Source organism: Cherax quadricarinatus, chromosome 16, assembly GCF_038502225.1.
Source record: "Cherax quadricarinatus isolate ZL_2023a chromosome 16, ASM3850222v1, whole genome shotgun sequence".
NCBI lineage: Eukaryota > Metazoa > Arthropoda > Malacostraca > Decapoda > Parastacidae > Cherax > Cherax quadricarinatus.
This window is the reverse complement of record NC_091307.1, coordinates 23,729,937-23,745,144: the sequence shown is the minus strand read 5'-3', so window position 1 is coordinate 23,745,144 and position 15,208 is coordinate 23,729,937. Positions and strand designations below refer to the sequence as shown.

The following is a 15,208-nucleotide window of genomic DNA, read 5'->3' as shown; positions in this document are numbered from 1 at the left end:
CTCACTCCAGCACAATGTGTGAGTATATTTAGGTACAGGTACACATAAGCATAATCATCAGAGTACATATAAAATACACAATAACTTTTAAACACTTGAAATTCTGGAAAGTTTCCAGACATAATAGAGGTGCTCACGGAGAATGTAAACAAACTGGGTGGGGCACACCGTATTTGAAAGACTGCTTACTGTACAGCAAATTTTGGTCATAATTTGAAGTCGCCGTATTAGTGGAACGCCGTAAGGCGAAATGCCGTAAATCGGGGCCCTACTGTATTCTTAAATTTTGAAGCAAATCCACTGAGGCATTCTCAAGTTACTGTTCAGTAAAAGTTAATAAAAATTAATAAACGCAGTGAAACTCCCATGATATAGCCCCTAGCAGAAATAACTAATACTAATACAATGCTGAAAAAATAGAACCACTAACAATTTAAAAAATCACTTTCTTTGCACATTTTTTTAATACACCAGCCATACATGACATGAACTGAAAATGAAACTTATTTTCCAGAATTATGACTAACATCAAATCAGCTAAAAAAAATAAGTATAGTTTACATTCAGTAACAAAAGCACAATTTGAGGGATACCTTAAAAGTTTTGTTGAGTTTTTTTTATGCCACCTTATTGGTGGAATGATGAAGTAAAGGGTGTGATAAAAGAGAAAAAGGTAGCTTATGAGAGGTTTTTACAAAGCAGAAGTGTTATAAGAAGAGCAGAGTATATGGAGAGTAAAAGAAAGGTAAAGAGAGTGGTGAGAGAGTGCAAAAGGAGAGCAGATGATAGAGTGGGAGAGGCACTGTCAAGAAATTTTAATGAAAATAAGAAAAAATTTTGGAGTGAGTTAAACAAGTTAAGAAAGCCTAGGGAACGTATGGATTTGTCAGTTAAAAACAGAGTAGGGGAGTTAGTAGATGGGGAGATGGAGGTATTAGGTAGATGGCGAGAATATTTTGAGGAACTTTTAAATGTTAACCCTTTGACTGTCGCAACCCCCAATCCTGAGGTGTCTCCTGGTGCCGCAAAATTAAAAAAAAAAAAAAAAAATTTTTTTTCTTATGAAATGATAGAGAATCTTTTCCCGATTGTAATGACACCAAAAAAAAACGAAATTTGATGGAAAACTGACGGAATTATGCTCTCGCTAAGTTAGCGACCTCGGCACTGTTTACAAATCGGCGATTTCGCCCACTTTGAGCACTATTTTCGGCTAATTTCATTGTTCCATTGTTCATAGCTATTTCTTTAGAACTCCATTTTGTCTATCGATTGAGTACAAGAAACTGCCCATTTACTGATTTCAACTACCTAATAATGTGGTCAGAAATTTGCAATTTGGACAATTTCACGAAAAATAAAAAATATGACAATTTCAAAATATGGTCCAGAATGAACAATGCAGACATTCCTGGCTCTAAAATAACATTTTCTTTGTTCATCAGTCATGTCTCCAGGCTCCTCTGATATTACTCTTGCTTTCTATTTTGAATTTTTATTCAAACAAAAAATAGAAGACTTACTATTATGCAGACTAATGCAATACTGTAATAATTGTATAAATAACATCAACCCATTCATGACTGCATATTAGAATGGCTAGTTGGACATTTATTGGACAATGGCATCATCTGTTTACTTTTGAACATTGGCAAAAATCAAACATTTCCCCTACTTTGAGCTCCATTTCTAGGTTCTTTTTATAGTAAAATCAATCAAAATCACCTCTATTTCTATAATATATTTTCCATTCTATCAAATGAGACCAAGAAAACGAGAATACAACCATAAATACTATACGAAAATAGACCACAAAGTCGGCATTTTAATTAAAAAAAAACGATGCTCCAGGATTTTTTTTATATGGTGCACACTGACCACACAGACCCATTCTCTCACATGTGGGCCTACCAGCTTTCTCCTGCTTGATTTGAAGCCGCTAGAATTTATGAGTATACAGTGGACCCCCGGTTAACGATATTTTTTCACTCCATAAGTATGTTCAGGTGCCAGTACTGACCGAATTTATTCCCATAAGGAATATTGTGAAGTAGATTAGTCCATTTCAGACCCCCAAACATACACGTACAAACGCACTTACATAAATACACTTACATAATTGGTCGCATTCGGAGGTAATCGTTATGCGGGGGTCCACTGTATATACGTCAAACACGGTACCTCGTAAGACGTATATATACGGCCGCGACAGTCAAAGGGTTAAGGAAGAAACAGAGGCAGTAATTTCATGCACTGGTCAGGGAGGTATACCATCTTTTAGGAGTGAAGAAGAGCAGAATGTAAGTGTGGGGGAGGTACGTGAGGCATTACGTAAAATGAAAGGGGGTAAAGCAGCTGGAACTGATGGGATCATGACAGAAATGTTAAAAGCAGGGGGGGATATAGTGTTGGAGTGGTTAGTACTTTTGTTTAATAAATGTATGAAAGAGGGGAAGGTACCTAGGGATTGGCGGAGAGCATGTATAGTCCCTTTATATAAAGGGAAAGGGGACAAAAGAGACTGTAAAAATTATAAAGGAATAAGTTTACTGAGTATACCAGGAAAAGTGTATGGTAGGGTTATAATTGAAAGAATTAGAGGTAAGACAGAATGTAGGATTGCGGATGAGCAAGGAGGTTTCAGAGTGGGTAGGGGATGTGTAGATCAAGTGTTTACATTGAAGCATACATGTGAACAGTATTTAGATAAAGGTAGGGAAGTTTTTATTGCATTTATGGATTTAGAAAAGGCATATGATAGACTGGATAGAGGAGCAATGTGGCAGATGTTGCAAGTATATGGAATAGGTGGTAAGTTATTAAATGCTGTAAAGAGTATTTATGAGGATAGTGAGGCTCAGGTTAGGGTGTGTAGAAGAGAGGGAGACTACTTCCCGGTAAAAGTAGGTCTTAGAAAGGGATGTGTAATGTCACCATAGTTGTTTAATATATTTATAGATGGGGCTGTAAAGGAAGTAAATGCTAGGGTGTTCGGGAGAGGGGTGGGATTAAATTATGGGGAATCAAATTCAAAATGGGAATTGACACAGTTACTTTTTGCTGATGATACTGTGCTTATGGGAGATTCTAAAGAAAAATTGCAAAGGTTAGTGGATGAGTTTGGGAATGTGTGTAAAGGTAGAAAGTTGAAAGTGAACATAGAAAAGAGTAAGGTGATGAGGGTGTCAAATGATTTAGATAAAAAAAATTGGATATCAAATTGGGGAGGAGGAGTATGGAAGAAGTGAATGTTTTCAGATACAGTGGACCCCCGCATAGCGAACTTAATCCGTGCAAGAGGGCTGGTCGTTATGCGAAATGTTCGCTATGCGAATTAATTTTCCCCATAAGAAATAATGGAAATAAAATTAATCCGTGCAAGACACCCAAAAGTATGAAAAAAAATTTTTTTTACCACAAAAAAATGTTAATTTTAGTACACACAAACTGAAAAAGGCATGCACAATTACATGACACTTACTTTTATTGAAGATCTGGTGATGATTGATGGGATGGGAGGAGGGGAGAGAGAGTGTTAGTGTTTAGAAGGGGAATCCCCTTCCATTAGGACTTGAGGTAGCAAGTCCTTTTCTGGGGTTACTTCCCTTCTTCTTTTAATGCCACTAGGACCAGCTTCAGAGTCACTGGACTTCTTTCGCACAACATATCTGTCCATAGTGGCCTGTACCTCTCGTTCCTTTATGATTTGTCTAAAGTGGTTCACAACAGTGTCATTGTAACAGTCACCAGCACGGCTTGCAATAGCTGTGTGAGGGTGATTTTCATCAAAAAAGGTTTGCACTTCAAGCCATTTTGCACACATTTCCTTAATCTTTGAAGTAGGCAATTCCTTCAATTTCTCTCTCCCCTCCTTTGAACCAGTTTCCCCAGGTCTGGCCTCTTGCTCTTGAAGTTGATCTATCAGCTCATCAGTGGTTAGTTCTTCATTGTCCTCCTCCACCAACTCTTCCACATCCTCCCCACTAACCTCCAACCCCAAGGACTTCCCCAATTCCACAATTGATTCCTCAACTGGTATACTACTCCTCTCAGGGTTAGCCTCAAACCCTTCAAAATCCCTTTTGTCTACACATTCTGGCCACAGTTTCTTCCAAGCAGAGTTCAAGGTTCTCTTAGTCACTCCCTCCCAAGCCTTACCTATAAGGTTTACACAACTGAGGATATTAAAGTGATCCTTTCAAAACTCTTTTAGAGTCAATCCAGTGTCTGTGGTCACTTCAAAGCACTTTTGAAACAGAGCTTTTGTGTACAGTTTCTTGAAGTTGGAAATGACCTGCTGGTCCATGGGCTGCAGGAGAGGAGTGGTATTAGGAGGCAAAAACTTCACCTTAATGAAGCTCATGTCCCCATAAAGTCGCTCTGCCACGTCTGTAGGATGACCAGGGGCATTGTCTAACACCAGGAGGCACTTAAGGTCTAATTTCTTTTCAGTTAGGTAATCTTTCACATTGGGGGCAAATGCATGGTGTAACCAGTTATAGAAAAATTCCCTAGTGACCCATGCCTTACTGTTTGCCCTCCACAGCACACACAAATTATCCTTGAGGACATTCTTTTGCCTGAACGCTCTGGGAGTTTCAGAGTGATACACTAATAAAGGCTTAACTTTGCAATCACCACTAGCATTGGCACACATCAACAAAGTAAGCCTGTCTTTCATAGGCTTATGTCCTGGGAGTGCCTTTTCCTCCTGAGTAATGTAGGTCCTGCTTGGCATTTTCTTCCAGAACAGGCCTGTTTCATCACAATTAAACACTTGTTCAGGTTCCAGTCCTTCAGTTTCTATGTACTCCTTGAATTCATGCACATATTTTTCAGCCGCTTTGTGGTCCGAACTGGCAGCCTCACCATGCCGTATCACACTATGGATGCCACTACGCTTCTTAAATCTCTCAAACCAACCTTTGCTGGCCTTAAATTCACTCACATCATCACTAGTTGCAGGCATTTTTTTAATTAAATCGTCATGCAACTTCCTAGCCTTTTCACATATGATCGCTTGAGAGACGCTATCTCCTGCTAGCTGTTTTTCATTTATCCACACCAATAAGAGTCTCTCAACATCTTCCATCACTTGCGATCTTTGTTTCGAAAACACAGTTAAACCTTTGGCAACAACAGCTTCCTTGATTGCCGTTTTCTTGCCCACAATAGAAGCGATGGTTGATTTTGGTTTCTTGTACAACCTGACCAGGTCGGTGATACGTACTCCACTTTCATACTTATCAATGATCTCTTTCTTAATTTCAATGGGTATTCTTACCCTTTGAGGTGTAGGGTTGGCACTAGAAGCTTTCTTGGGGCCCATGGTCACTTATTTTCCACAAACAGCACCGAAAACACTGTAATAATACGAAATATTCCGAGTGTATGCTTGAATGTTACCGCGGAGGCTGGCTGGTAAACAATGGGACGGGCGGCACATGTGAGGCTGGCTGAGGGCGCACATTGGACGCGTCTCGGACGAAGGTCGCTGAGCGGGTTTTTGTCCACTATGCGGGGCAAAATTTTAGCGAACAAAGCGTTCGCTATGCGGATTGTTCGCTATGCAAGGCGTTCGCTATGCGGGGGTCCACTGTACTTGGGAGTTGACGTGTCGGCTGATGGATTTATGAAGGATGAGGTTAATCATAGAACTGATGAGGGAAAAAAGGTGAGTGGTGCGTTGAGGTATATGTGGAGTAAAAAAACGTTATCTATGGAGGCAAAGAAGGGAATGTATGAAAGTATAGTAGTACCAACACTCTTATATAGGTGTGAAGCTTGGGTGGTAAATGCAGCAGCGAGGAGACGGTTGGAGGCAGTGGAGATGTCCTGTTTAAGGGCAATGTGTGATGTAAATATTATGCAGAAAATTCGGAGTGTGGAAATTAGGAAAAGGTGTGGAGTTAATAAAAGTATTAGTCAGAGGGCAGAAGAGGGGTTGTTGAGGTGGTTTGGTCATTTAGAGAGAATGGATCAAAGTAGAATGACATGGAAAGCATATAAATCTATAGGGGAAGGAAGGCGGGGTAGGGGTCGTCCTCGAAAGGGTTGGAGAGAGGGGGTAAAGGAGGTTTTGTGGGCAAGGGGCTTGGACTTCCAGCAAGCGTGTGTGAGTGTGTTAGATAGGAGTGAATGGAGACGAATGGTACTTGGGACCTGACGATCTGTTGGAGTGTGAGCAGGGTAATATTTAGTGAAGGGATTCAGGGAAACCGGTTATTTTCAAATAGTCGGACTTGAGTCCTGGAAATGGGAAGTACAATGCCTGCACTTTAAAGGAGTTGTTTGGGATATTGGCAGTTTGGAGGGATATGTTGTGTATCTTTATATGTGTATGCTTCTAAACTGTTGTATTCTGAGCACCTCTGCAAAAACTGATAATGTGCGAGTGTGGTGAAAGTGTTGAATGATGATGAAAGTATTTTCTTTTTGGGGATTTTCTTTCTTTTTTGGGTCACCCTGCCTCGGTGGGAGACGGCCGACTTTTTTAAAAAAAAAAAAAAAAAAAAAAAAAAAAAATTGAAAATATTTCTTTGCATCAACCTGAAATTTTCAGCGACTGTTATCTTAATAAAATAAGATGTTATATTACTACTGGGTAGTGTAGCCCTCTATTTTCCAATTTTAGAGCCAACTGGTGGGGAATATCCTTTTCAGCCACTTGGAGTAATGAATGCAGTAGGCAAAAAACAATTACAAGCTGCATTGAAAAGCATCTCCTAACATGGCCTTAAGCAAAGCACACACTGGAAAGTGATAAGTCTTTCACCAGATTAGAGTCAGAAAAATCCTAAAAGCCCTAAACAGCCAAAGGTAAGAAAACCCATTCATCTTCCCCAGAAGTCATGGGTAGCCCACTGATGAAAGAAGCCAAGAGATTGATCTGATTGTGAGAGGCATCACACCACCCTGATGCAAAAGCAAGATACAGTAGACCGCCATTTAACACTGTAGTTACGTTCTTGAAAATGCCATTTTAGTTAAAATTGTGTTAGACAAACTGAAGAACTTAAGGGAAAAATAGGGTTATGTTCCTGGGAGCCCCAAAAAACCCAAACAACTTTTGTTTTAGACCTCCAGATCTTACAAAAATAAAAGTGAATATGTAATTGTAGTTCACTGTCATGATGTATTATGTTGTTTTTACTGCTTAAGATTACAAATGGAACAGAAATAATAGTATTTCTTACCTTAAACTGTGGGTTCTGGTATGTGTGGATAATTGTGGAAAGTGCAGAGTTATGCTGCAGCCCTACTGGGCTGAGGTGGATAGTAGAGGTTCTGGTACTGAAGTCAATGTTTGTAGTGGAGTGTGCATAAATTCTGTAATGGATTTCTGTTCTATTTTACCTCCCAGTACATTATACACTGACGGTAAGGCTTCAGCTGCTCTAGACACTGTCTCAGGGTCCTCTTCAGTAAAAAAGTCTAACTTTAAGTCAGTCAGTAAATCAGTCAAGTCAGTGAGTCAGTAACTCAGTTAAGTCAGTCAGTCTCTGTGTGGACTCTAACTCCTTTTCCTTCCAAGGGAAATATTATTCTCAAACCTTCGGTGTCGCTATGGGCTCTCCTCTCTCTCCTGTACTTGCTAATCTTTACATGGAATACTTCAAGACTGTTCTTCTTCCTACCCTCGATGTGCAACCTTCACTCTGGCTCCTCTATGTGGATGACATCTTTGCTCTGTGGCCTCATGACTCCAGTCTCTTCCAACCTTTTCTTGAAGCTCTTAATAATCTTGCCCCTTCCATTAAGTTTAAAGCTGAATGGGAATCTAATTTCTTGCTTCCTTTCATTGATGTCCATGTCCACCGCTCAGTTACAGGTTTTTCCTTTTCCGTTTACCGTAAACCTATGCACAGTGGCATGTACATTCACTACTTTTCCTATCATGCTTCCCCTGTCAAGAAAAGTGTTCTTATCTCCCTCTTTCTCCGTGCCCTCCGCATCTGTGATCCTCAGTTCCTTCCAGCAGAAATTTCCACTCTTCATAATTCATTCTCCCGTCTTGGCTACCCTTCCCATTTCATAGACTCTGCCCTCTCACGTGCTAAACACAATTTCTTCTCTCCCAAACTCTCTACCCATGGGAACTCTTCTATCCTCTGCCTTCCCTACATTTCCGGTCTTTCTAATCTCAACAATTCTCTCCGTCCCTTAGACATCAAGCTTACCTTCCGCCAGACTAACACTCTTCGCACTAATCTCGTTCATACCTCTCCTCCCTCTACAGATGTTCCTGGTGTCTACTCTATTTCTTGCTCCTCCTGTCCTCTTCAATACTTCAGAGAAACTGGTCGATCTCTTTCTGACAGACTTAGGGAGCACAAAAATAGTGTTAGGCTTGCCGACACTAACAATGCTCTTTTCTGTCACGTCAGAGATCATAGCCATCCTATTGACTGGTCTTCTGCTAAAACTGTTTTCCCTACTTCCAACTCGAACAGTCGCCGTCTAGTTGAATCCTCTCTAACACACAACTTTCCTTGTATGAACCTTAGCCCTGGCTTCGTCTCTGTAGATGCCTTCCTCTCCCACTACATTGTAAAATGCTCCAAACTTCAGAACACCCGTGACTTAACCTGAATCCTCATTTTTTTTTTCTTTTTCCGTTTTCTTTTTTCTTCTTCCTCTTCCCCTTTCCTCTTTCCTTTTCTCCTCTGTTGTCTTTCTCTCTCCTGTCTCGTTTTTCTGTTCCTTCTTCATTTATTTCACCACTTCCCCTTTCACGCACCTCTGTGCGCTTGCTCTCCCTCTGTGGGCATCTAGCTCTCTTGCAGTGCTCTCCTTCCTTTGTATTTGACTGGCTCGTCTTCCTTATTTCCCACTTCTACCACTACTACTACCTCTTCTTCTTCTACTACTACCACTACAACTACTGATGAAATTAAGACACATGTGCGGCGTCTGGTTGTCTTTGTTGTGGACGTTTCGCCATCCAGTGGCTGGCTGGATGGCGAAGCGTCTACGATGGGGATGCCCGGGTGTTGTGCATGTGTCTTAATTTCATCTTGTCGGTATTATATACAATTCCTGTACTAATACTACTACTACTACTACTACCACCACCTCTTCCTGCCTATATATAGCCGTCCTGCTCCCCCTCTGGTTAGTGTGACTTTGTCAATGGTCCAAGTCGGACCGAAACGTCGTCGTAAGCTTCTCTCTTTTATGTGCGGGTTATTTGTGTATCGTTCCAGTCACGGTATTGTGCCCTTTTTTTGTTATTTCAGTCAGTAAGTCAGTCAAGTCAGTGAGTCAAGTCAATCAGTCAGTAAATCACTAAAGTCAGTAAGTCAGTCAAGTCAATACAGCCAAGCAGATTGTATCCCACGGGGCAATGCGCTCAAAATTTTCCCCCTCATGCGAATCTTGTTAAGTTAATTTTACAAAGTCTTATAAAAAAATGTGGCGCAATTCTTCAATCCTGCTATAACCAAAACATGCCAGACAAAACCATGTTAAACGACAGTCTACTGTAACTCCTAATTTACGGACTCTGCAAAACATCCTGCCATGACTGAAAGACCAGTATGAGCCAAGATATGCAGGGGTATTTGTGACTCATTTGGGTTAGAGATTTTTATTACAATTTATTAAGTGAAAGTCTTGCAAATTAAAAAAAAATATATGACCTGTGTCAAGAGAATGACACTTTCAACAACACAGCTACTCTTGATTTCAAAATGGAGAAATGAAGGATTTACACCAAGCATGTATATACAGTTCTCCATGTGATCCCATTTATAATTCATTTATAACTACAAACAAGCATATAAGTATTTTTTTATCCTGATAACATTCACCCTAAAAGGGCTTAAATGTTTTCACCCAATAATGATGTCAAACAAGTTGCTCACCTTGTTTTCCTGTGATAGAACTTTGAAGGGAGGAAGCTAAGGATGTCAATGTTTCAGACAATATTTCAGATGCAGTTTGCTTTTTATGTTTGGAGGCCTTAGTTCCAGAATTATTAACACCCCTGTAAATTATGGAGAAAAAACATTAAAATATAAAAAATCAGATACAGAAATTACAGAATGTTTACATTACTACAGTCAAATATTCTTTACTAACATGTCCAGTATCTTGTTGGTAACTAACCCTTTCAGGGTCCGTCCCGTAGATCTACGGCTGGTCGGTGAGTGTCCAAACCGTAGATCTACGCCAAAATTCTAGCGCCGTCAAATTTAGCGCGAAAGCGCTCATAGGCCTACATATGAGAGAATGGGTCTGCGCCGTGGGTGTGCGCCGTAAACAAAAAATCTAGGCGCCTGCATAGCATTGTGGGAACGCCGGCTCAGTCACCCTTGTTTACCATGCCTCGTCGCAAGTCAGCTCTCACTCCCCGGAAAATTGGGACTCTCCTCTTCCTGTCTGATAGTTCTGACGCTGATGGAAGTGGAAATGAAGACGAATTCTATGGCTTTGATAAGTTAGTGACCGAAAATAATGACCAGGATATCGATAATAGTGCAGAAAACCCCGACGATCCTCGACCTTCTACCTCTGGTGTGGGCACTCGTGACTCACGGTCGGGTGTTCCTAAACGTAAGAGAAAACTAATATTTTCCCGTGGCCTGGCCTCTGACTTCAGTAATGACGATGATTCTGACGTGGATTGTGATTTTATTGCGCTCGACGATCATTCGAGTAGTGATAGTGAGGAAACTTATTCACCAGTGAAGCGTCGGTATGTTCGCTGCCGCATGCGCTCGGGTAGTGTACCCTATGCTGTGCCCAGGGGACGGAGTACATCCCGGAGTACATCCCGTGGCCCTACACCCGTTTTAGGTAGTGATAGTGAGGATGATGTGGCTACACTTGGCATGGATGGGCCACAGACATCAGTGGATGGTGTTAGTGGGGCTGGTGGTGGTAGTGGCACCGCCATGCGTGACTCGCTGTGCCACGCGGGGACCCACGCTGCTGACTCGTCAGTTCAAGGACAAAGCGGAGCGTCACCCACCAGCCCGCCACAACCACCCGTACAACCAGCCTATGATGTCCAGTATCCACCAGCAAACCGTATCTGGGATTGGCAGCAAAATCCCAATTTTGTTCCCAGCCCTCACCACTTTGATGACTCTCAAAGTGGAATTCTACCTACCTGTCCCCTTGGAACCACGGCCAATGAACTGGAATTCTTTGAATTATTCTTTGACCAGCCATTGATGGAAATTATTGTCAGGGAAAGTAATAGGTATTTTCAGTACACCATGGCAAATACGATCTTATCACCACAGTCAAGACTACACAGGTGGAAAGAGACGACTGTTGCAGAAATGTATTTGCTTTTTGCAACAATAATGCTTATGCCTCACGTCTATAAGCATAATATAAAAGCATACTGGTCCACAGATCGGCTAATTTGTACCCCATCCTTCAGTGAAATAATACCAGTGAACAGGTTTATCTTACTGTTACGTATGTTGCACTTCTCTGACAAAACCAGGCCTGACAGAAGTGACAGGTTATACAAGATTAGAAATGTTTTCATGTATCTCAAACAAAAGTTCAGGATATACTTTTATCCATTCAAGAATCTTGTAATTGACGAGTCTTTGATTTTGTTCAAAGGTAGACTGTCATTCAAGCAGTATATACCGAGCAAGAGGAACCGCTTTGGTATAAAATTGTTTGTACTCTGTGATTGTGACAGTGGCCTGGTGTTGGATATTGTTGTATACACGGGTAGTAAAACATTGAAAGATACCAAGATGTTATTGGGTATATCAGGTGACGTAGTGAGAAACATGATGGCACCTTATCTTGGTAAGGGCCATACATTATATACCGATAACTGGTACACAAGCCCATTACTCAGTGATTTCATGCGAGTGAACAAGACAGATGTGTGTGGCACAGTGCGTTCTAATCGTAAACATATGCCCAGGCTCAACGCAGGTGTTCGTGGTGATGACGTGCAGGTGTTTACTGCCAATGACATCATGGCATTACGGTGGCATGACAAACGAGATGTCACATTGTTGACAACCATTCACCGTAATGAAATGCAAGACAGTGGCAAAGTTGATCGAGTGACTAATGAACGTATTCGAAAACCAGTGACAGTGATTGATTATACACAAAACATGCGCTTGGTTGACAAGTGTGACATGCAGATTGGTTTTGTTGACTGTGTTCGTAAGAGTTACAAGTGGTACATGAAACTTTTCTTCCATCTCATGGACATTTCAATGCTGAATGCATATAATATGTACCAAATAAAGACTGGTAACAGACCACCGTATGGTGAATTTTGTTTGTCTGTTGTCAGACAACTCATAATGAAGTACCAGGTAACAACACCTGCAATACAACATGGTCCTCGAATTCATCACAATATACCCAAGCGTTTGAGGAGAGAAGGTGATCATTTCATAATACAGCTTCCTTCAACTCAAAAGAAATTTGCTCAGAAGAGATGCATTGTCTGTGCACAAACAAAATGACGGCAACAAAGACGCAAAGACACTCGGTTTATGTGTGAGGAATGTAAGGTGCCTCTGTGCATGGTGCCTTGTTTCAAGGAGTTCCACAAGCTCCAGCAGTTCTAAAACCATGTCCAGTGATTGTAAATATGTAAATATATGATAGAACATTAGTATTATACAAGATTTGTGCATGTTTATTGTAATAAACAACAGTGGTAAACAATAATATGATAATAACTTTAGTGCGGTTATTGTGTTCAATACAGTGAGTATATATATATCAATTATATACAGTATTGGTCTCTCAGGCCCCAAATGTTAGTAGGAATAGAAAAAAATTGGAAAAGAAAAGAAAAAACAACTAAAACAACAAAATAATATAATACGCGTATGTGGAATTCGTCGATGTTGCCGCCACCACATCATTTTCTACAAACTTCTTCGCACTGTATCTCGGTAAGTACTGATCAGATTCTAATTTTTTTTGTTTTATTACCTTCACAAAAATATGCTCTTTAATTCTGTAAGAAAAAATAATTTTTTTTTTTTTCAAAATTTCTTGGACACTGGTGCGTGACTTCAGATTTTGGCCTTGGACCCTGAAAGGGCTAAGGGCCTTAGTAAACAAAAAACTACAAAAAATATTTCTCAGTAGTACCAGTTACCAGTAAACAGTTACCAGTAGACGACTCACTACCAACCGTCTGTGTGAATCACTGACTGTTATTCATGTTGCTGCTGACCATAGCATATTTTTTAATGCCTCACCCGCTAGGCACTGGTGGGTCAGTCTGAGATAGGGAGCAGAGAGAGGCAGGTCGGCTGTTGGCGCTTCCCATACTTTCCGTTATATATTATACGTACAAACCAGCCTACGTGAGTATTTTTACCCCATCCACGTTATCGAACCCACATGACAAATTGGTGACAGCGGTGGGATGCGTGGATTTAAGGGTATTTCAGACATTAGAAGATTGGTTGTGGGGTGCCAGCAGGTCAGAGGTGAACAGTCTGCCACCTCCAGCTAGCCGCTTACCCTCTTATCGCCAATTTGTCATGTGGGTTTAATAACGTGTGTTATTTCTGTTCTTCTGCTGAACAACGGTTTAGTGCCGATGGAGGTAGCGTAGGTAGCAATGATACGGCCATGGACTAGTTTGGCTTTAATTGGGTAGGAGTGAGTACACAACAGGCAGTGTGAGGGAGTGACTGCAAGCCAGTCCGTGGAGGGAGAGCACTTGTGTCTGTCAAGTCGGTCGGCCTAGGAGTGAGGGAGAGGCATGGGCCGGCAGGCTGGCGTGCCTACCTACTGTTATTTCTGTTCTTCTGCTGAACAACGGTTTAGTGCCGATGGAGGTAGTGTAGGTAGCAATGATACGGCCGTGGACTAGTTTGGCTTTAATTGGGCAGGAGTGAGTACACAACGGGCAGTGTGAGGGAGTGACCGCAAGCCAGTCCGTGGAGGGGGAGCACTTGTGTCTGTCAAGTCGGTCGGCCTAGGAGTGAGGGAGAGGCATGGGCCGGCAGGCTGGCGTGCCTACCTAGAGGCCTGGCTACAGAGGGCAGCACCTGAGTGGCGCGAAATATGAACTAAGCTGGCAGACAGCATGGGCTGTCTGTGCAGACAGTACAGGCTGTCTACACGTGGATGGGGTAAAAATACTCACGTAGGCTGGTTTGTACGTATAATATACAACGGTAAGTATGGGAAGCACCAACAGCCGACCTGCCTCTCTCTGCTCCCTATCTCAGACTGACCCACCAGTGCCTAGCGGGTGAGGCATTAAAAAATATGCTATGGTCAGCAGCAACATGAATAACAGTCAGTGATTCACACAGATGGTTGGTAGTGAGTCATCTACTGGTAAGTGGTTACTGGTAACTGGTACTACTGAGATATTTATTTATTGTACAAAAAATTTAAATACCAGAAATCACTAAAGGAAAATAATTTATATGATAAAGTCAAAGAAGGTTATAACAACAACGAATAAATAACATTTTTGATCTTTTTTTTTTTCAACAAGTCGGCCGTCTCTCACCGAGGCAGGGTGACCCAAAAAGAAAGAAAACCCCCAAAAAGAAAATACTTTCATCATCATTCAACACTTTCACCTCACTCACACATAATCACTGTTTTTGCAGAGGTGCTCAGAACACAACAGTTTAGAAGCATATACGTATAAAGATACACAACATATCCCTCCAAACTGCTAATATCCTGATCTTATTAGTGCATATTATAAGCTTCTTTATTTTCTTTGTCCTCAGTTCATATTTACTCAAGCAATTCCACCAAACTCATTGCCTTCTCCAAAACAAGAAATCAATAAGCATTATATATTCAAAATATTCTAAATATACTGTAAAAAAATACCAAAAACTATCCTACCAAAATAGTACTGTAAATGACAAACAAGCAATACTTACTTTCCTTTTTGGTTTTTTAATATGCCCTTTTTAGCTGGTAGATATGTTGGCGGAGGCTGAAAATTACTGTTCATAATTGGTTGGTGTCTTCGTGGGTCTGCAAATCTACTATGTTTACTGCTGATGTCATGAGAAGTTAAGTCTCCATTCATACATCCTGGTCGTTCTAAAGGTGGAGAGGCATCCAGAGTGCTGCCTATACAAGTAGGCCCATTCATTGCTCTCTGTTTTTCTGGTGTTTTATTTAGGCCACTTGCAGTATTATTTGCCATATGTTTAATAATGCTAGCTTGTAAACATAACAGTCCTGCCAACCACTGAAAGATAAAACAAGA

At 41.1% G+C, this 15,208-nt stretch overlaps 1 protein-coding gene across 3 annotated transcripts in view; it reads right to left on the bottom strand.

Moving 5' to 3' along the window:
* The window catches only part of LOC128688774 (PHD finger protein 12-like), a 68,169-nt gene that overhangs the window by 19,813 nt on the left and 33,148 nt on the right, over positions 1–15,208 (bottom strand). For all 3 annotated transcript variants that reach the window (XM_070085476.1, XM_070085475.1, XM_070085477.1), the window contains exons 9-10: positions 14,874–15,190; positions 9,867–9,988 (exon numbers count right to left, since the gene is read on the bottom strand). In XM_070085476.1, coding sequence (XP_069941577.1) covers positions 9,867–9,988; positions 14,874–15,190 — 439 coding nt within the window. The remainder of the gene's footprint in view (positions 1–9,866; positions 9,989–14,873; positions 15,191–15,208) is intronic.